We start from the raw sequence: 21,168 nt of genomic DNA, 5'->3' as shown, positions 1-21,168 counted from the left end.
CAAAAAGATGGAAGACCATTCCATGCTCTTGGATCGGAAGAATAAACATCGTTAAAATGTCTATACTGCCTAGAGCAATCTATACTTTTAATGCCATTCCGATCAAAATTCCACCGGCATTCTTCAAAGAGCTGGAGCAAATAATCCAAAAATTTGTATGGAATCAGAAGAGACCCCGAATCGCTAAGGAAACGTTGAAAAACAAAAATAAAGCTGGTGGCATCACCTTACCTGATTTCAAGCTTTATTACAAAGCTGTGATCACCAAGACAGCATGGTACTGGCATAAAAACAGACACATAGACCAGTGGAACAGAGTAGAGAGCCCTGATATGGACCCTCAACTCTATGGTCAATTAATCTTCGACAAAACAGGAAAAAATATACAGTGGAAAAAAGACAGTCTCTTCAATAAATGGTGCTGGGAAAGCTGGACAGCTATATGTAGAAGAATGAAACTCGACCATTCTCTTACACCGTACACAAAGATCAACTCAAAATGGATAAAAGACCTCAACGTGAGACAGGAATCTATCAGAATCTTAGAGGAGAACATAGGCAGTAATCTCTTCGATATCTGCCACAGCAACTTCTTTCAAGATACGTCTCCAAAGGCAAAGGAAACAAAAGCGAAAATAGACTTCTGGGACTTCATCAAAATCAAAAGCTTCTGCACAGCAAAGGAAACAGTCAAAAAAACAAAGAGGCAACCCACGGAATGGGAGAAGATATTTGCAAATGACAGTACAGACAAAAGGTTGATATCCAGGATCTATAATGAACTCCTCAAACTCAACCCACACGAAACAGACAAACACATCAAAAAATGGGCAGAAGATATGAACAGACACTTCTCCAATCAAGAAATACAAATGGCTATCAGACACATGAAAAAATGCTCATCATCATTAGCCCTCAGGGAGATTCAAATTAAAACCACATTGAGATATCACCTTACACCAGTTAGAATGGCCAAAATTAACAAAACAGGAAACAACATGTGTTGGAGAGGATGTGGAGAAAGGGGAACCCTCTTACACTGTTGGTGGGAATGCAAGTTGGTGCAGCCTCTTTGGAGAACAGTGTGGAGATTCCTCAAGAAATTAAAAATAGAGCTTCCCTACGACCCTGCAATTGCACCCCTGGGTATTTACCCCAAAGATACAGATGTCGTGAAAAGAAGGGCCATCTGTACCCCAATGTTTATAGCAGCAATGGCCACAGTCGCCAAACTATGGAAAGAACCAAGATGCCCTTCAACGGATGAATGGATAAGGAAGATGTGGTCCATATACACTATGGAGTATTATGCCTCCATCAGAAAGGACGAATATCCAACTTTTGTAGCAACATGGACGGGACTGGAAGAGATTATGCTGAGTGAAATCAGTCAAGCAGAGAGAGTCAATTATCATATGGTTTCACTCATTTGTGGAGCATAACCAATAGCATGGAGGACAAGGGGCGTTAGAGAGTAGTAGGGAATTTGGGTAAATTGGAAGGGGAGGTGAACCATGAGAGACTATGGACTCTGAAAAACAGTCTGAGGGGTTTGAAGTGGCGGGGGGGTGGGAGGTTGGGGTACCAGGTGGTGGGTATTATAGAGGGCACAGCTTGCATGGAGCACTGGGTGTGGTGAAAAAATAATGAATACTGTTTTTCTGAAAATAAATAAATTGGGAAAAAAAAAAATAAATAAAAGCTGCAGCTTCCGATGATCCACCACAAAGCAAAGAAGCTGCAGGCAGCAACCAGAGGAAATCTCAGGGTTGTCATCATCATGGCCAAAGGTTCTTTCTTTCTTTCCTTGGGCATAGTGCTCCTAGGCTTCTAGAACAGGTCATAATTTTTCAGGTCATTTCACCCAATGTAGAATCACTGTGCCCTTCACCAACAGCCATATTATGCTTGTCATTTCCCTTCTCTCGTGCACAGGCCAGCACAGAAATTTGTCTGCAACAATTGCATAGGTTTCTTGAGATCAAGCATGTGTCTTATTTTAATGAGGTTGCCATGTGACAATGAAAACCCTCATGGAATAAGAAATGATCATACACTGATGCAGAACTACAGTCTATAAAATGTGATTACAAAACTATGTTCAGTCAATGAACTCCTGGCTTACAGGCACTAGCAAAGAAGGGTTTCAGGTACCAGAATCAATAATGTAATCTAAAGGGTAAGAAATGACATAAAGTAAAATAGGATGTGAGGGGTATCTTCAGAGAGGAGGCACAGTAGAGTGTGCTAGTCTCTGTGTTCTCCAAGGAAGTTGACAAACTACAGTGGTTGGGAGCATAGCCTCCATTACCAGAAGCCCAAGCTCAACCCCTGTTTCTGCCATTTAATGGCACTGTAACCTTGGGCTCGTCACTTACCCTCTCTGTGTGTCCATTGTGAAATGGGAGTCATAAGAGATATCCCTTCACTTCATAGATCTTGAGAGTAACTTAACCAATGCAAAGTTCTTAAAAATAGTAACTGATACATAAGAAATGCTATATAGGAATTTTTAAAATTATTTTTAAACTATCCTACCAGAAGACACTTTTTTCGGTTACAAATAATGTGACATAGTAGTTAAGAGTTGCCTTATTGGAATTGATCCCTTCACTCTAGGATAGTAGTTTCCTGTAAAAATGGCCCTGGATCAAGTGTTGGACTTGCTTCCTTTCTACAGTGTGCCCTTTTAATGCCTTTTTATATTCATTGAATACCAGCTGCTGGCCAGGTGAACCTTGCCTAGCACAGTGAATATAGAGGTTGGCAAGGTCCAATCTTTCCCTCAAGGCTAAAAGTGAAAAGAAAGAAACTGTCAGGTAGGTATGCCAGTCAAATATCTGGGAGCAGCTGTCCTACGAGGGCCGTGAAGTCCCAGAAATATCTAATAGTCAGCAACCACACTTCATAAAACACAAGCCATGAGATCTGGGCCCTGCGAGGTGGCAGGCTATGCATTAAAGACATGGCTACCCACTGGCAGATATGGGTCTTAGGAGTACAGGACAGGATGGCACTCCTGAGCCCTAGACTAGGTTAGATCTCTCTGTCACTCTGTGGTATTTGGTCCCACCATCCTTTCTCTTTCTGACAGCCATTGTACCTGTAACTACTCCCTTGACATTTGAGGTTAGTAATAGTGTCTATCCTGGATAACTCAGTATCTAGTATCATTCCCAGCACAAGGTAGACGCTCACTGAATATTGTTTAATGTAATTGGCACCTTCAATGATCCACTTGCAGAGACATCCGGATACCTACTCTATAAAAATGGTGTACACAGAGGGATCACTTTGAACTCATGGGAGAAGGTACTGCTTGATACAAAACAGACAGCATATCTGTGGAAGTGCAGAACTGATGACCTATCATGAACCCAGGTTCTTTGTTAATTACCGTGCTGCAGAAAAAGGCCCTCCCGTGTTCTGTCAGGAATAGCCTTTAGGGGGGCAGCTCTGTGATGTTTAAAAAGCCTCCAGCATCACCTGTGGCAACAAGCGTGGCAACAGCTCTCCTTACCTAAGTTGGACCAGATGAAACAATGTCCCACAGCAGGTTTCCTAAGAAGCCCCACCAGTTGAAGCAAATGGGTTCCATACAACTCCTGCCCATTTTGTACTTACTGTTCAGAGACAAGGGCCAAAGGTTCATGAATTCCTACCCCTAGGAACTGGCATTGCAAGAAAAGGAAAGAGGAAGGAAAACTGGCGATTCAGATCTGGGACAGATACATCTGATGACCAAGGTCTTGATCATGTGCTCTCTCAGCAAAGAGAGCCTTATAAACCACATAGTTGGCATTTTCCTCCACTAGACTGAGAGATTCCTGAGCTGGAGAACATTCTGAATGGGGAAGGAGGGTGTAGAAACTGTATGACCTAAACAAAGTTAAACAGCCACTCCTTCTTTCCTGTACTAAGCTTTCAGAAAATATGAGCTATTAGGCAAAACTCAAGTAAAAGTCACAGAGCAAAAAGAGGATAGAGGGGCACCTGGGTGACTCAGTTGGTTAAGCAACCACATCTTGATTTCAGCTCAGGTCATGATCTCAGGGTCATAAGATTGAGCCCCACATCAGGTATTGCACTCAGAGTCTGCTTGAGATTCTCTTCCCCTCCCTCCATCTCTCCCTCTGCCCCTCATCCCACTCACATGTACATCCTCCCTCTCTCTCTGTCTCAAACAAAATCCTTTAAGAAAATACAATATGACCTCTAGTAAAGGTTAAATACATATAAAAATAATCAATTCCATGTACTGTACAAGATCCTCAGGAAATAGTAAGAAACAAAACAGACTTGAACCACATCTGATGGAACAGTCTAGCAGGGAAGTCAGACATAAAACAATAGCTAAAGAAATAAAAATGTGATTGCAACCTGAGGAAGACTTATTAAGGGAAAGAAGAAGGAATTATGAAAGAGCTGATCAAGCACAGGGTGCTAGAGAACCACTGAGGGCCAATTAGGAGCACCACTTCCAAAATCCTTATTCAGTGACAGCCTCTTCTTTTTTTTAATTGTGTTATGTTAGTACCCATAAAATACATCATTAGTTTTTGGTGCACTGTTCCAAGATTCATTGTTTATGTACAACACCCAGTGTTCCATGCAATACATGCCCTCCTTAATACCCACCACCAGGTTCACCCATCCCCCTACTCTCCTCCTCTCTAAAATCCTCAGTTTGTTTCTCAGAGTCCACAGTCTCTCATGGTTCATCTCCCCCTCCGATTTCCCCCAATTCACTTTTCCTTTCCTTTTCCTAATGTCCTACATGTTATTCCTTATGTTCCTCAAGTAAGTGAAACCATATGATAATTGTCTTTCTCTGTTTGACTTATTTCACTGAGCATAATCTCCTCCAGTCCCACCCATGTTGATGCAAAAATCGGGTGTTCATCCTTTCTGATGGCTGAGTAATATTCCATTGTATATACAGACCACATCTTCTTTATCCATTCTTCTGTTGAAGGGCATCTCAGCTCTTTCCACAGTTTAGCTATTGTGGCCATTGCTGCTATGAACATTGAAGAACATATGGCCCTCATTTTCACTACATCTGTATCATTGGGGCAAATACCCAGTAGTGCAACTGTTGGGTCATAGGATAACTCTATTTTTAATTTTTTGAGGAATAGCCACACTGTTTGCAAAAGTGACTTCACAACTTGCATTCCCACCAACAGTGTAAGAGGGTTCCTCCTTCTCCACCACATCACCAACACTTTTTGTTTTTTACCTTGTCAATCTTTGCCATTCTAACTAGGGTAAGGTGGTATCTCAATGTGGTTTTGATTTGAATTTCCCTGATAGCTAAGGCTCCACCCCCAAATTACTAGAACTAATATAACAATTCAGTAATGTGGCAGGATACAAAATCAAGACACAGAAATCAGTTGCTTTCTTACACACTAACAATGTAACTGTAGAAAGAGAAATTGGAGAATCAATTCCATTTACAATAGCACAAAAAAATACAAGATATCTTGGAATAAACCTAAGCAAAGTAGTGAAGGATCTATATTCTAGGAACTACAAAACACTCATGAAAGAAATTGAAGAAGACATAAAAAGATGTAAAAACATTCCATGCTCATGGATCAGAAGAATAAACATTGTTAAAATGTCTATGCTGCCCAGAGCAATGTATAATTTCAATGCCATCTCAGTCAAAATACATTTTTTTTCAAAGTGCTGGAACAAACAATCCTAAAATTTGTATGGAACAAGAAAAGACCCCAAATCACCAAGGAAATGTTGAAAAAGAAAAACAAAGCTGGGGGCATCACGCTTGATTTCAAGCTATATTATAAAGCTGTGATCTCCAAGATAGCATGGTAATGGCACAAAAACAGACACATAAGTCAATGGAACAGAATAGAGAGCCCAGATATGGACTCTCAACTCAATGATCAACTGATCTTCAACAAATCAGAAAAAAATATCCAATGGAAAAAAGACAGTCTCTTCAACAAATGGTGCTGGGAAAAGTGGACAGTTATATACAGAAGAATGAAACTTGAAAATTCTTTCACACCATACATAAAGATAAACTCAAAATGGATGAAGGACCTAAATGTGAGACAGGATCCATCAAAATCCTAGAGGAGAACATAGGCAGTAACCTCTTTGACATCAGCCACAGCAACTTCTTTCAAGACATGTCTCCAAAGGCAAAGGAAACAAAAGCAAAAATGAACTTTTGAGGTTTCATCAAGATCAAAAGCTTCTTCACAGCAAAGGAAACAGTCAACAAAACAAGAGGCAATCCACAGAATAGGAGAAGATATTTGCAAATGACATAATGGACAAAGGGCTGATATCCACGACCTATAAAGACCTTCACAAATTCAACACCCAAAAAACAGATAAACATTTCAAAAAATGGGCAGAAGACATGAATAGACACTTCTTCAATGAAGACATACAAATAGCTAGCAGACACATGAAAAAATATTCATCATCATTCAATGATATTCTATTGGCACCTTGAAGTCATCCATGGTGGGAGTACTTACACCATGAAAATTAGTAATGCAATAAATTAGGGCATTATCTTTGAGAGCAGGTTATTAAGGTTTATTGACACATCACTGAAAAGAAGATGATTTACAGGAGTGGAGGCTTGGAGAAGTCACAGACTGTCCTTGTAGGGAAGTGGCACGTTATGTTGAGACAGTGGAAATTAGGAAAAGCTTCACTGCCAAGAAGATAGCTGGATCCAGAAGGAGACATCACTTGAATGTTAAATGAGTAAACATCTCAAACTAGTTTCATAAAATAAATGATTATAATGCTTTATCACCTATCATGGGTTTTCACCTTTCATTTAAAGTTACAATAGTCAGTGAGATAAACAATCATAATTATTAGAAACATTTGCAAAATCATTACTGCCAAAACTTTTCTGAGTTTTCCAGATACTAATTGCAGAGTCAAAGATAACATGGGAAGGTCACTTGATTCAAGATTTCCTTCTATAGAAGGAAATCCATGGTTACAGGGATCTGGCAGGATCCACTTTGCTTTGCCTGTGGCAAGGGACAGTTTGGAAATTTGAATTGCCATCAATAATTATATGGGCTTAAGAGAAGTAAGATCAAGCAGCTAAAGTAAACTACTGTGGTCACTTGTAATTTTTCTTCTCAACTTGGAAAAAAGTTTTGGTTTATGTTCTAGTCAAATTCATTGGTGCCTCCTGGAGAAGAGGCTCCAGTGGTCAGTAGACTAGAACAGATTGGAGATAATCTGTGAAATCTCCATGCAAAGACCCCATGATAAGGTTTCTGAGATCTAGAAGCTCTTATTGGGTGGGTTCTCTGGGTTCATGGTATATGTCAGAACTGAGAAATGTGGTATGGAAACACAGCAGCTTTGGGAGGTTCATGTGTCACAGACTTTCCCCTGCCCCTCCACAGAGTACTGCTCCTCCAGAGGCCAGCCCACAGTCAGAAGTGGGCGAGAACCTACTGGAGATCCTGATGGCACTAAGGACAATCCATGGCAAACTCAACATAGAGGGCCTCAGTCTGAATTTCCAGAAGGAAGACTACTCTTTCTCTGGCTCCCTGCCCCCACCCAAGGTAACCAAAATTAGAGTTCCAGTGTGTTCATCTCCAGAGCCCACCTCAGGATCCAGCAGAAAGCGCAGCTATAATCTGTGTTCTGCCCATGGATCACATTTACAATTGTTTGTTTTCTGTGCCTGAAAGGAGAAAAACAAAAGGAGAAAGGAATTGTAGAATGTGCAGAATTGGTCCAGGAATTACTTGGGCTGGGATATGTTCTATATTAATAATAGAGAATATGACAACACTCAAATACTATTTCACAATGGAAAACAAACAATTTTTCCAAGGCCAAATGTTTATTTCTCACACGCTCTACTAGCTTCCAGTGACATCAGCATGTGGTATCCCATTCCTTAGGAACACTGAGTTTTTAGGAACTAATGTGATTTATCGCTGATAGAGATTAATGTGCTGTTTTGGAGAATTAACAGTGCAGATGTGTTTTATGGAAGAGGATACAGAACCGCATAAACTCAAGTGTTGTCTTGAGCCAAAGAAACCCTGGTCATAAGGCTACCTTGAATACAGACAAAATAATAATTACAATTATTACTACAATTCCATCAATAACAACTTATCACCTCCACTTTATTGAATTCTTACTAAGTAAGTGCCAAACCCTGCACTAAATGCTTTATTTACTTTCTCTCATTTAACATTTACAGATAACTATAAAATCCAGATGGATATTATAATACCAATTTAATGAAAAATACTGAGTCTCAGGGCGGCCAACGGAATCATCCAAGGGCCACAGCTAGCAAGTAGCAGAGCCAGGGTTCAAAGTACAGAAGAGTACTGGATATTGAAAGTCAGAATTGGAACTCTATTTACCAAAAGCTATCTGGAATTATCCATTGAGTTAAGGATGTAAGACTTAGAATTCCAGAGGAGTAGAAGGGATTTACAATTGGGGGCGGGGGGGAATAACAAAGAATGTGCTAGAGAAAAGATTGGAAAATACCTTTCATCTAGTTAGACAGGAGTTAGAATGGAGGGGAATTAAGAGGAATACATGACATTTATTAAGGAAGCAAGGACACAGGATGCTGGAAGTAGATTCTTATTCCAGGACAGAAGCAGCTTTCTCTATGCTTTCATACAAAAACAAAGGTCATGATAGTGTGTACGTGTGTCTGTTATGTATGTGAAGATTACACATGCAAGCATGTTTCACTGGAGAGCACACTGCAGAAGTTTCCACACAACATAAATGGCTTTTATTATGCTCATAATATCAGTGGAAATAGAATAAGAAGCAGCAAATATTTGTTAGATTGGAAATTACATGACACCATCAATGAAGCCTGTATGTTCTCAGGTGATATTAGTAGAATAACACATAAATAACTTGTAAAGCAAAATAAATTTGCTTAAACTCTTTTGAGTCTTCAGATTTTTCAGCTGGAAAAAAAACTGGGTTTCAAATATCTATTTCCTGTATCTGTTGTGAGGATTAAACAAGATAAGTGTGTGAAGGCACTTCCCACACTAATATAGGAGGCACTCAGTAAACACTAGTTCCTTTCTCTTCTAATAAAAAAAATCAGTATTTGGTTAAATTATTACTCAAAACAGCCCAAGGAAGAAGGATATTTCCAGGGTCAAGTGATGGCCACATTGAGCACTGGCTATGAGAGCTGGCCCTGAAAGCTTAAATTTATGGTTCATGTCCAAAGAAATGGGGCACATTTTCCTTGAAGCTGGTCTGTCTCTTTTGAGCCATCTGGCATCTCTTAAGACATCTGGAACTCACTCAGAGTATATTGCAGTCTGGGAGGCATGTAAAATAGAATTCTGTTTCCCCAGAACATGAGACAAATTGAGGCCCAAGGGACATTGGATACAAAAAGCAGCAGCAGCTGTACCCTTGCATTCATGTTCCTGGACATAGGACTTCAGGCTAGACTGGGAAAGGCTACAAGTTGGAAGGGCTTCTCTTTTTGAACAGCAATTTTTAATCTCCTTGGAGTGTAGGGGAAAGAATCACAGGCTTCTTAAGTTTCTCATGAAATCTACATTCCCTGTGCCCTTGCAGTGTGTGTGTGGCAGGGGTGCCACTCTTGCAGTCATTTCAGAGGGCTCGCAGATCACCTGTAGCTTCTCAGATAAATAAATGTAGTCTTGAAGGATAATCTTGCATCTTGCCGCTCAAATGAATGAAATTTTGCCATTCTCAAAGAATAGTCTAAAAACATGTCAAATATCTACCATCCCCATTCCATGGACTCACACCTCCTGTTCCTCTAGTTCAACTTTGATGCAATGATGGCTTCTGGCAGGACTGCTGAGGCAACATAGATCCTCATCCAGTGTTCTGAGCACTCTTATAAGCCACTAAGGACAAGAGACTATTATGAACTCAGTTCCTGAGTTCTCCAGGAGCTCAGGGGAAAGGTGCCATTTTAAACATGACATAGTTCTGTATGACAAATGCAGTGATGGCAGTATCTTGGAACACAGAAAAAGAACAACATAGCCTGGCTCAAAACCCGTCCAGAGGAGATGATGCAAATACTAAATCTTACGGGACAAGTGAATTTGGCAAAGAATTAGGAGGAAGGGCAGAGACAATGATGGGGAAAGTATTCTAGGTAAAAAGAACAGTGTGAAATGGGACTGAAATAAGAGAGAGCACAACTAATTCAGGAAACTGGAAGTCATTCATATAGACAGAATATCGTGGGTGTGTGGTGGCTGGGAATGGTGGGAGATGCTGCCCAAGTTGATGTAAGAAAGGAAAGTTGGAGCCAATTTATGATGGGTCTTTCTAAGGAGCTGAACTTTGTCCTGAGGCTCAAAAGGATCATCACAGTATATTAAACAGTAAATGATATGATCAAATTTGAAATTTGGAAAAAGCTCTCTAATGGAATATGAAGAATCAGAGGCAAAGAGACCCTTTAGAAGGTTATTCCAATAATTCAAGCAAGAAATTAGGAGGTTTTAAATCAGGATGTTAACAGGAGAGATAGAGATATTAAGGAGGTAGGAAAGTATATCTTGGTGACTAACTAGATATGGGCCCTGAATTAGGAAGATCAAAATGACTCTCAGGGTTCTGGTCTTGGCAACTTAGTGAGTGGTGGTACCATTCTCTGTGATAGAAAACCAACAAGGAGTAGATTTGGAGGGATGGGGGATAGGATGAGGGGCTTCGTTTTAAACACTTTGTTCTTGGTTGAGACAGTAAAGCTAAATAATGATTTAAAGGTCTTTAATATACAGGTCTTTTATAGATAGATAGATAGATAGATAGAAAGATAGATATAGATATATCTATCTATCTATATATTTAATATAAAGGTCTTTAATATAATGAAGCCATGGGAGTAGTTAGGGTTACCCAAGGACATAATGGAAAGTGAGAAGGGAAAGTAGAGGAGGACACTTATTGTTAAGGAGTAGGTAGAAGAGAAGGTAACAAAGGAGACTAAAAATAATCACAAGAGGCATGGGAGTGGTCAAGAAAGCCAAAAAAGAGATTTATAGAAGGATGGCATGATTAGTCATGTTATATGATGTGAAGAGACAATCTATAATTAGGACTGAAGGGTACTCATACAATTTCAAACCATGGAAGTTACCAGTGACTTGGCAAATACAGTTAAAGTACAGTGATGGGGTAAAATGCAAATGGAGCTTTAAGTGGGAAGAGAGGAAGTTGAGAGAGCATCTGTGCACCACTCTTTCAAGGAGCATTTTGGGGAAATGAATATTTATTTCACATGTCATTTTCTAAATAACATAGACATTTTATTTACATTTGATTAAAAAACATTTCCTTACTAAACAGAAGAAACTACACATAATGAAATGTTTTCTTTTTGAACAAGGGTCATCATTATGAATATTCAAGCTTTAAGCAATTTTAGTAATAATCCTGAATAACACTAAGTTGCCAGGATTCTGGTAGATGTTTTTTTGCTCCTTTATAACTGTCAGCTCTTAGCAGCCATCAATCAATCTGCTTCTAGGAACCCTGATGTACTATTTCTAATCTGCTGTTCATTTTAGCCTAGAGCAAAACTCAGTGTTGCCAGAAGTAAATGAACTGTTTTTAGAATAACCTCTTACACTGATGTTTAAAAATACATTAATATGCTATAACCATGAGGATAATTCAATTTTTATTTAAGGAGTAAAATGGCATAATGTGACTAATTTCTACCTCTCTAAATTTATTTTTGCCACTCTCTGCCCATACACACTCTAGTCTTTACTGTCTTCAATTCATTCATTCACTTCCTTGTTCATCTATGTATTTGTTTGTTCAATAATTATTGGCATTTTCTTTTTCTTTTTTTTATTTTTATTTTTTATAAACATATATTTTTATCCCCAGGGGTACAGGTCTGTGAATCACCAGGTTTACACACTTCACAGCACTCACCAAAGCACATACCCTCCCCAATGTCCATAACCCCACTCCCCTTCTCTCAGTATTTTCTGAGTCTAGTTGACAAATCATTTCTCAGTTTGGTGGATGGGTGACATGTCAGACTATAGGGGTATGATAGCATATATTGTGTGCTTAGCATGTGTGTGTGTGTGTGTGTGTGTGTGTGTGTGTATGGAGAGAGAGAGAGAGAGAAAGAGAAAGAGTGCATGGGCATGTGGGGTTGGAGAGGCAGAGGAAGTAGAGAAGTGGGGGTGGGAAGGGAGAGAGGGAATCTTAAGCAGGCTCCACATTCAGTGTGGTGCCCCATGTGGGGCTTGATCTCATAACTCTGAGATCATGACCTGAGCCAAAATCAAGAGGTGGACACTTAACTGACTGAGCCACCTAGGCACCCCTAGCATAATGTTTAAACATAGACTTTGGAATGAAACAGGAGTTATTTTGGACACAAGATCTGCTGCCTGTGATTTCTGTGACCTTTCTGTGCCCAGTGTTTCATCTACTAAACAAGACTAGTATTTTCTAATTCCTAAGGTTCTGTGAGGGTTACATGAGAAAATAAACAGTTAGAATAATGCCTTGCTTTTAGTATGCATTTGATTAATATTTGTTGAAATGAAGAGATGAAGAAAGGCAAGAGAGGAAAGAGGGATGACAGGAGAGGAGAGGAGAGAAGGCAGAGAGAAAACAAGAAAAGGAGAGAGAAGGGAAGAAGGGATAGAAAGAAGGAAAGAAGAAAGGATGTATTTAGAAAATACTTAAGAAATGTTTGCTTAAATTAAGACAGCATTCTTGGTCATCAAAATACAAAGCAGAAAACTTCGAATTCCAACCATTATAGACTATCAAGAGTCAGATTTACCATTTCATCTGAAATAACTTAAAAATAGGACAAAATATATGAAGCATGGTTTTTCAGATGTATATACCAGGCAACACAAAACAGTGATTCCCTAAAGAAAGAAAAATAAATGAGGCAAGCTAAGCTTATGGAACAAGAAAAGGAAATCCAGATCCCAGAATTCTTCTTCCACTAAAGAGATGGCATTTGGAGTTATGGAAGGCCAAGAAGGCTAGAATGCACAGTACAGAGAAGTGGAGAAGAGAGATCCCCCAGAGAGTTCTCTCTGGAGATTTCTAAAGAGTTGCTCTTGAGTACTGGCTAATGTATTCATTTGAGGAAACTACCCATGGCCTGGGGTGAGGAGGAAGAACAAAAGAAAGAGACAGAAAAAATTTTAGGTCTTGCACAAGGGTTGAGAATAGTTCAGGTCAAGTTAAAATAGACTGTTATAAATATAAGCTGTTATATGTAAGCCTCATGGTGACCACAAAGCAAAAAGCTATAAAAGATACACAAAAGATAATGAGAAAATCTAAACATATCACTAAAGAATCATCAAATCACGAAGGAGGAGACCAAGAGATAAAGGAACAGAGGAACTACAAAACAACCAGAAGGCAATGAACAAAATGGCAGTAAGTATATACCCATCTATAATTACTTTAAATGTAAATGGACTAAATTCTCCAATCAAAAGATACAGAGTGACTGAATGGATAAGAAAGAAACAAGATGCATCTATATGCTGCCTATAAAAGACTCAAATCAGACATAAGGATAACACACAGACTGAAAGTGAAGGAATAGAAAAAGATATTCTATGCAAATGGAAACCAAAAGAAAGCTGGGGGAGCTATAATTACATCAGACAAAATAGACTTTAAAACAAAGATAAAATGGAGATGGGAGTGTTCATAACCATCAGAGCTATACCACAAATATTAAAAGACCTCAGGCAGAGGAAAAAGATAATTTTGGATCTACACCAAAACATTGAAAAGTACTGGAAATAGTAATATATGGATGAATAAAAAATATATTTCTCATTAAAAAAACTCTTTAAAAGAAAATTTACTATTTAAAGCAAAAATAAGAACAATGCACTATGGGATTCATAACACAAGTGCAACATTTGACAATAACATACACAGCTGCAAGGGGAAAGGAAGATGTACTTGATAAGGTTCTTATACTATAAGTATTATAGCTTTGTTTGAAAGAAGAATATAATGAGTTAAAATGCTAATTAAAAAGGATACACATGCATACTTAAATAATAAAATATTAAAAAAAGGAAAATGAAACAAGAAACAAATAAGATAAATAGGAAATAAATATCAAGGTATTAGATTTAAACCCAACCATATCAAGAATTCCATTAAGTATTAATGATCCAAATGTACCAATAAAAAGTCTGTGATGTTCAGATTTCATATAAAAAGCAAGATTTAACTAAATGCTGTCTACAACCAACACATTTAAAATACAAGACATACGAAAAGTAAAAAGAGGGAAATGATACGCCATGTTAACTCTAATGAAATGAAAGTCACCTTGGTTACATTAACGTCAAATAAAATGCATTCCAAAGCAAGGGATGCCAAAAAGTCAGTTCATCAAGAGAACATAACAAACCTAAATGTTCATGTCCTTAATAATATAGCTTTAATTTACATAAGGCAAAAACATAAAACTTAAAGGAGAAACAGACAAATTTGCAATTACAATTGGAGAATATAATATCTCTTTGTCAGTAATTGATAATAAGCAGTAATAAAAAATTGGACAATCAAGTAGCAATTACAGAATACTCCATATAATAGCAGAATACAGATTCTTTTTCATCATACATGAAATATTTAAAAGATTAAAGCATATTCTGAGCCATAAAACAAGTCTCAGTAAGTTTAAAATGATGAAATCATATAAAATATGTTCTCTGGGGGCGCCTGGGTGGCTCGGTGGGTTAAGCCGCTGCCTTCGGCTCAGGTCGTGATCTCAGGGTCCTGGGATCGAGCCCCGCATCAGGCTCTTTGCTCAGCAGGGAGCCTGTTTCCTCCTCTCTCTCTGCCTGCCTCTCTGCCTGCTTGTGATCTCTGTCTGTCAAATAAATAAATAAAATCTTTAAAAAAAAATTTTTTAATAAATAAATAAAAAATATGTTCTCTGATCACAACAGAATTAAAGTAGAAATTAAATGCAACAAACAAAAATCCTGGAAATCTCCAAACATTATGAAACTAAACAACACACTTCTAAATAACCTATGGTAAGAGAGAAAAAGGAAATTAAACATTTTGAACTGTGGGAGGTTGGGGTACCAGGTGGTGGGTATTATAGAGGGCACGGCTTGCATGGAGCACTGGGTGTGGTGAAAAAATAATGAATACTGTTTTTCTGAAAATAAATAAATTGGAAAAAAAAAGAATGCAAAAAAAAAAGAATCTTTGCTCTTGGGGTGCCTGGGTGGCTCAGTGGATTAAGCCACTGCCTTCAGCTTAGGTCATGATCCCAGGGTCCTGGGATCGAGCCCTGCATTGGGCTCTCTGCTCTGCAGGGAGCCTGCTTCCTCCTCTCTACCTGCCTCTCACCTACTTGTGATCTCTGTCAAATAAATAAATAAAATAAATCTTTAAAAAAAAAAATGAAAACACAACATACCTGTAATTTTTACCTGTTCTCTTTTTCTCACATTTCCTATTCAATCCATCAAAAATTAATGAGGGAAGCAACTCGATCTTCAGAATACCCCCAGAATCTGGTCACTTCTCACCACCTCTATTGTTAATTAACTACATCTCATTCAAGTACCATTGTATGTCTCCTGGATTAGTATAATAGCCTCCTAACTGAACTAGATTTCTCCCTTGTCCCTAGTTTATCCTCAGTACAGTAGCTACAGTGATTTGTTAAAACCTAAAACAGTTTATGTCATTGTTTTGCTCATGGAACTGTAAGAGAATCTTATTTCACTCAGAGGAGGAAAAAAAGAAAAAGAAAAAAAAAAAAAAAACCCAAGTCCTTATAAAGAGTGCTACCTGATTTGCTCCCCGATTACTTCTCTAGCTCCGTCTACAACTTCCTTTGCCCATTCTGTTCCAGTTACCCTGTAATCCTTGTCCTTCTCACACGTACCATGCATATAACCACCTTAGCAACTAACCTCTAAATACTTCCTCTACTTAAAACACTTGTTTACCCAGATATCTTCGTGTTAACTTGATCATCTTCTTTATTTTTTACTCAAATGTCACCTTGTCCACCTAGTCCGTAGCCTACACTAACCACCCTAGTTAAAGTTGTAGTCTCTCAGCCCCTCTTCCTCTTACCCTGCTTTCCTTCTGCTTTCTTCGACACACTTCTAATGTATTCGGTGATTTGCTGATGTATGATGTTTATTGTTTACTGTTGATCTCTGATAGACTATAAGCTATACTGCCAGGAGTCAGGAAGATTATTTGTTTTGCTCACTGATGTATCCTAAGCGTCTAGAGCATAGCCTCTTAGAATTCAATTTGCACATATTAGAATTCAATAAATATCTATGAAAGTGAACTGAACGAGGGAAGGGGTAGAACGTCAAGATACTCTCGGGGATGCATGCAGATACACAAATTCTGACTAGTCCCTCTTGTGGCCAAATTGAAGAAGGCCATTCGTAAAGACCTCATCAAAATCAGGTTCCTTGTGCTATCTTCTTAGCACTCAGCTATTTTCTTTCCTAAAACTTATCTTTATTTATAATTACACATTTATTTATGTGATTTGTTACTTTAATGTCTAGGTAGGTATCTCCATGCTGGCAGGGAACAGGACTGTTTCCTTCACATTATATCCCCAGCATCTTGTAGGCCAATACTTGGCACACAGTAAATATTTGATTAATTCATTTATTAATTTATTTAACAAATACTTATTGAGCTGCTACTATATACCAAGCACTACTCTAATCACTGGGGACACAGATATGAATGCAACAGTCTCCTCCCTTGTGAATCTTGTATTCTAATGGGGAAGAGAAACAATAAAGAAGCTAGAATATGTGACATGTATTACATGATGATTAGAGCAATACAGAAAAGCAAAGAAGGGTAAAGGTTACAGCGAACATCAACTGATAAATAAATGATGGAAGGAGACAGAACCTAGCCAATGAATTTCCACTAGGCCAGCTTCAGGACGTGGGGGTTTCCCTCATCTAAAACCTTGGAGGTGGCTGAGTAGCGGGGAGGGAGGTGGTTAAGCAAAAAAAGCAGAAAAGTGGGCTAAGAGCCAGGTAAAAACCAATGATCTAAAATTGAGAGTCCCAAAATACCCCCCAAAACTGGAGAAAAGCAAGTATCAGCACTCACATTATACCTGGTACATAGTATACTTGATTAAAAGATGGGGTCCAGAACCAAGGTTCCAGGAAACAGATGTATGAGAATAAAGGGATTGGGGAGCAAATGAGGTTAGGCTACATATATCAATATTGTCAGTTTCCCGCTGTTTTATGTGCATATCAGAGAAGCACACTGGTTTCTTTATTCACCTGTCTTTGACCTTTGAATGTTCAAGGACATCAAACCATGAGAACTAGTAAAGAATTGCATTTATAAGTGATAAACCTGTTTCATCCTTAAACAGTCATTGGCTAAAGCTTCTTCTGTTGAATTAAATCCATTCCGTTAAGGGTTTTGTATGCAAACCTATATCCTTAAGAGATTAAAGATGCAATTTAGACACACATTTTAGGAGCTGAATGCACGAATCATTATTTTAGTACATATTGTCCATTAATCTGCTGTTCAATTGGGAACCCATTTGGAATGTGGCTGCTTGCTAATTAGCAGGATTCTAGTGCTGAGCTGCTTCCTGATTAAATGTCCTTTAGAATCAATAAAACATCAGGAGGGATTATGGTGATGTGGGATTAGCCCCATCTAACCAAATAAAATGAGTTGTGTTCCCTTCTTAAACTGTCACGTTGCAAGAGCTGATGAGAGGAGCAATTTCACGAACGATGTTACAAAGTTGTTGTTTTTTGTGTTGTTGTTGTTTTTTTTTAAACTGAGATTTTGTTTTTTGCCATTTGCCTACCAATTAGCAGAGACATTAGTGAATGTCTGCTAGGGTAAGGCGATTTTGAGAAAGACTTGATTACGATTTCAAATCTCTACTCTGAATCACCCTTATGTAAAATGAGTTCAGGTTGTGTTGGATGGAAATTATTATCCTCATTCTTGGCCAGGAACACGTAAGTCAGAATTAGCATTTAATGTTTCTGTGTGACTTTGCAATAAATGGTAATTAAGGAGGGCAGAGAGAGAACAGGAGGCAAACTAATACCCTAAAATTGTATTGGCAAAATTAAATGCTTCAAACCCAGTTTAAAACACAGGCACACAAGCCAAATTGTGTTGGGGGAGGGGATAAATAATGAAGCTGCTCTGGAAGCTGCATAAATAGAATGCAGCAATTGACACAGCCACAAGTAGGACTTATCATACACATCTGGTCCATTATGAAGAGTGCAATTAGGTTGAAAAGGACTGGTTTGATAATCCCAGGAACAACCAGAGGATTTTAGGAGATAAAGCAAACATGAGGTGTCCGATTCAGCAATTACTTGTAAATGGGAATAGGAAAATTGGTAGATAGTGAGCAATTAGAGAAATGTTATGGATCTGCCCATCAGCTGGGTCTTGGGAACTGGACCTGGCTCTTAAGAGTTCACTAATTTCGTCTTCTTTTGCAGAAGTCTATATCCATATGGGATCTGAATAATAATAATAATGATGATATTATTAGTAGTAGTAGTAGCAGTATTGACTCAACTTTTATATACTGGTAACTATATTATAGGCAATATTCTAAGTGTTTTATAAATATTACCTCTTTTAATCCTTGTAAATGCTCCATGAGGTAGGTACTACTATTTTTCAAAAGAGGAAACTAAGGCACAGAGAGGGTAAAACCAATAGGTAACTGATTAATGAATTCATCAATCAGTCTGAGTCAAAAGCAGACTCTCTAGCTTCCGAGTCTTCACTCTCAATACATCATATAGACTCTCCTGCAAGTCCTAGGAAACTCAGACGCTTCTAGGACACTGACTAAGCGTAAGGGCTTTAGGCAAACCCACTGAGTTCCATGGCTAGCTCCATTCTTGGGCTTGGTACTGAGCAGTCTGGATTTGAGGAGCTCAGTATCTTCAGTCCTCTCCCCTAAGACCCAGGAGAGGTGTGAGATATAGATACAAAAGCAAGGAGGCTCTTAAGTGCCAGGGTGAGTCATGATCCAAAGAAACTCAGGGCCCAGCCCAGGAGGTAACTTCCCCTCACTGGTGCAGCACCTCTCCTAGCCCTTCAGCCCTTTACGTTGGGGAAAGGCAGCTTTAGTCCTGGAATCATATGAACCTAGATAGAAAGCCTTGCTCTGGAATGCTCTAGTTTGGGGAAGTTGGGAAGGTAACTAATTTCTCTTAACTTTAATGTTCTCATCTGTCAAATGGAAACAAAAATTATTTTGTATGGATTTGAGAGTTTATTCCCTTATGAATCAAGGAAGTGTTGTGCTTCTCACAGATAACTGGAAGGCAAAAAGAATACAATGCAGGGCCCTCCATCAAGAAGGTGAACACAAAGGAAGATGGTGGAGAGGAATGAGCATTCCAGTGGCTGAGTTAAATGACATAACAAAAATAACCTCCTGACTTGACGCTATAAGGGACTGATTCACGTGGCACCTTATATGCGCCAGGCATGGGACTAAATGCTTTACATGGCTTATCTCATTTTACTCCTAATAGCCCCATGAGTTATGTTTTTATATCCACTTCACAGATGATTAAACTGAGATTCAGAGACCTTAAGTAAATTTTCCCAAAAGATGGGCTTCATTGAATCTTTATTTCTGTTATGGGCTGAATTGCATCTCCCCAAATTCATACACTGAAACCCTAACCTCCAGTAACTTACCCTATGACCCTGTTTGAGATAAAGTCTTTAAAGAGGCTATTGAGTTAAATAAAATGAAGCTATGAGGGTGAGCCTTAATCCAGTTTGACTGGTATCCTTACAAGAAGAGGAAATTTGGAAATAGAAACCCCAAAGATGGGTTAACACAGAGAAAAGACCATGTAAGGACACAGTGAGAAAGTGGCCATCTACAAGCCAATGACAGAGCTTCAGAATAAGTTGAACTTGCTGATACCTTGATCTTGGACTTCCAGATTCCCAAGCCATAGAAAATAAATTTCTATTGTTTAACTTCCAGTCTATGGTATTCTGGTACAATAGCCTACCTGCCTCCTCCTTGTAGAATATTCTGTACTCTCTCAGCTGGAGGAGAATATTACAGGATCCTTAAGGGAATGGCATGATAATTAAATGCTTCAAACCATGGTATTTAAACTATGATTCTAGCAGTCTGAACAAGCTGGCACCTCAGTGCTATTTTACACTACATTTCAGCTGAGCTTGGGGAGACCGGTAGGGACTAACCAGATAAGAGAAGGAGAAGAGTGTCTCAGAGGGAAAAAGAACAAGACAAAGAAGCAAGCAAAAGTATTGTGGATTTAGAGAACTAGGACTATTGGTTATGGCAGGAGCATTCATTTCATAAGCTGGAGAAAGGTAATGGGCTTAGGAAGTAAGCACCGACATACTTTTGGTTTAAGCCTTTATGAAACTCATAAAGAAACAGGTCACCTGTAATTAACTTAATCAAGATTACCAGGGTGTTTCTATGAAATAGGCCACCTTTTGTATGTTTGGTATGTTTAGACTTTTGTTCCATGTTATTTTGATATATAAGACTTACTATATAAAATTACTTATTGTATAAAATGTCATCCACATACTGTATAAAATATTATCCACTTAACAATCCATAATTAAAATTTCAACGAATAAATAAAGAGGCAAAAACTTCACCGGTAGCCAAAACTAATAAGCACTCTAGTGCCAAAATCTAGAAGGAATCTCCACTAACTATAAATAAATGGAATCTGGGAAAATCAGTGAGTTGGCATTCATCCTTGGCCCTGTCTACCTGTGAGAAGTACAACTGACAGAAGATCTCTCATTCTTTCACCAGACTTCCCCTTGATTTGGAGGCCCCAAGTCTTGACCCACTAAAAAATGACACAAGCACCACTTTCTGTAGCTGCAAGAGTATTGTTAGCCTGTGTCCGTACCCACCCAAGGGTACATACCCATACGCTTACCCACATACTGCTTTTCTGTACCAATGCAGAAAGCACAACTTCAGAGAATGACAGTGCAAAAGTTTGGGGTGGGGAAGGAGGGCAGGGGCAAACTTGGCTGTGATGTCTGCATTTGATGAGGCATAATCCCTGCCAA

At 38.7% G+C, this 21,168-nt stretch overlaps 1 protein-coding gene across 1 annotated transcript in view; it reads left to right on the top strand.

Moving 5' to 3' along the window:
• Positions 1–21,168, top strand: part of C2H1orf87 (chromosome 2 C1orf87 homolog) — a 92,888-nt gene that overhangs the window by 47,802 nt on the left and 23,918 nt on the right. The window contains 2 exon segments of the mRNA XM_044236768.1: positions 1,703–1,839; positions 7,422–7,586. Of these exon segments, the coding sequence (XP_044092703.1) occupies positions 1,703–1,839; positions 7,422–7,586 (302 nt within the window).

Source organism: Neovison vison, chromosome 2 (genome assembly GCF_020171115.1).
Source record: "Neovison vison isolate M4711 chromosome 2, ASM_NN_V1, whole genome shotgun sequence".
Classification (NCBI taxonomy): Eukaryota; Metazoa; Chordata; class Mammalia; order Carnivora; family Mustelidae; genus Neogale; species Neogale vison.
Note: the sequence above shows the minus strand (reverse complement) of the source record. Positions and strands in the feature narration are given on the sequence as shown.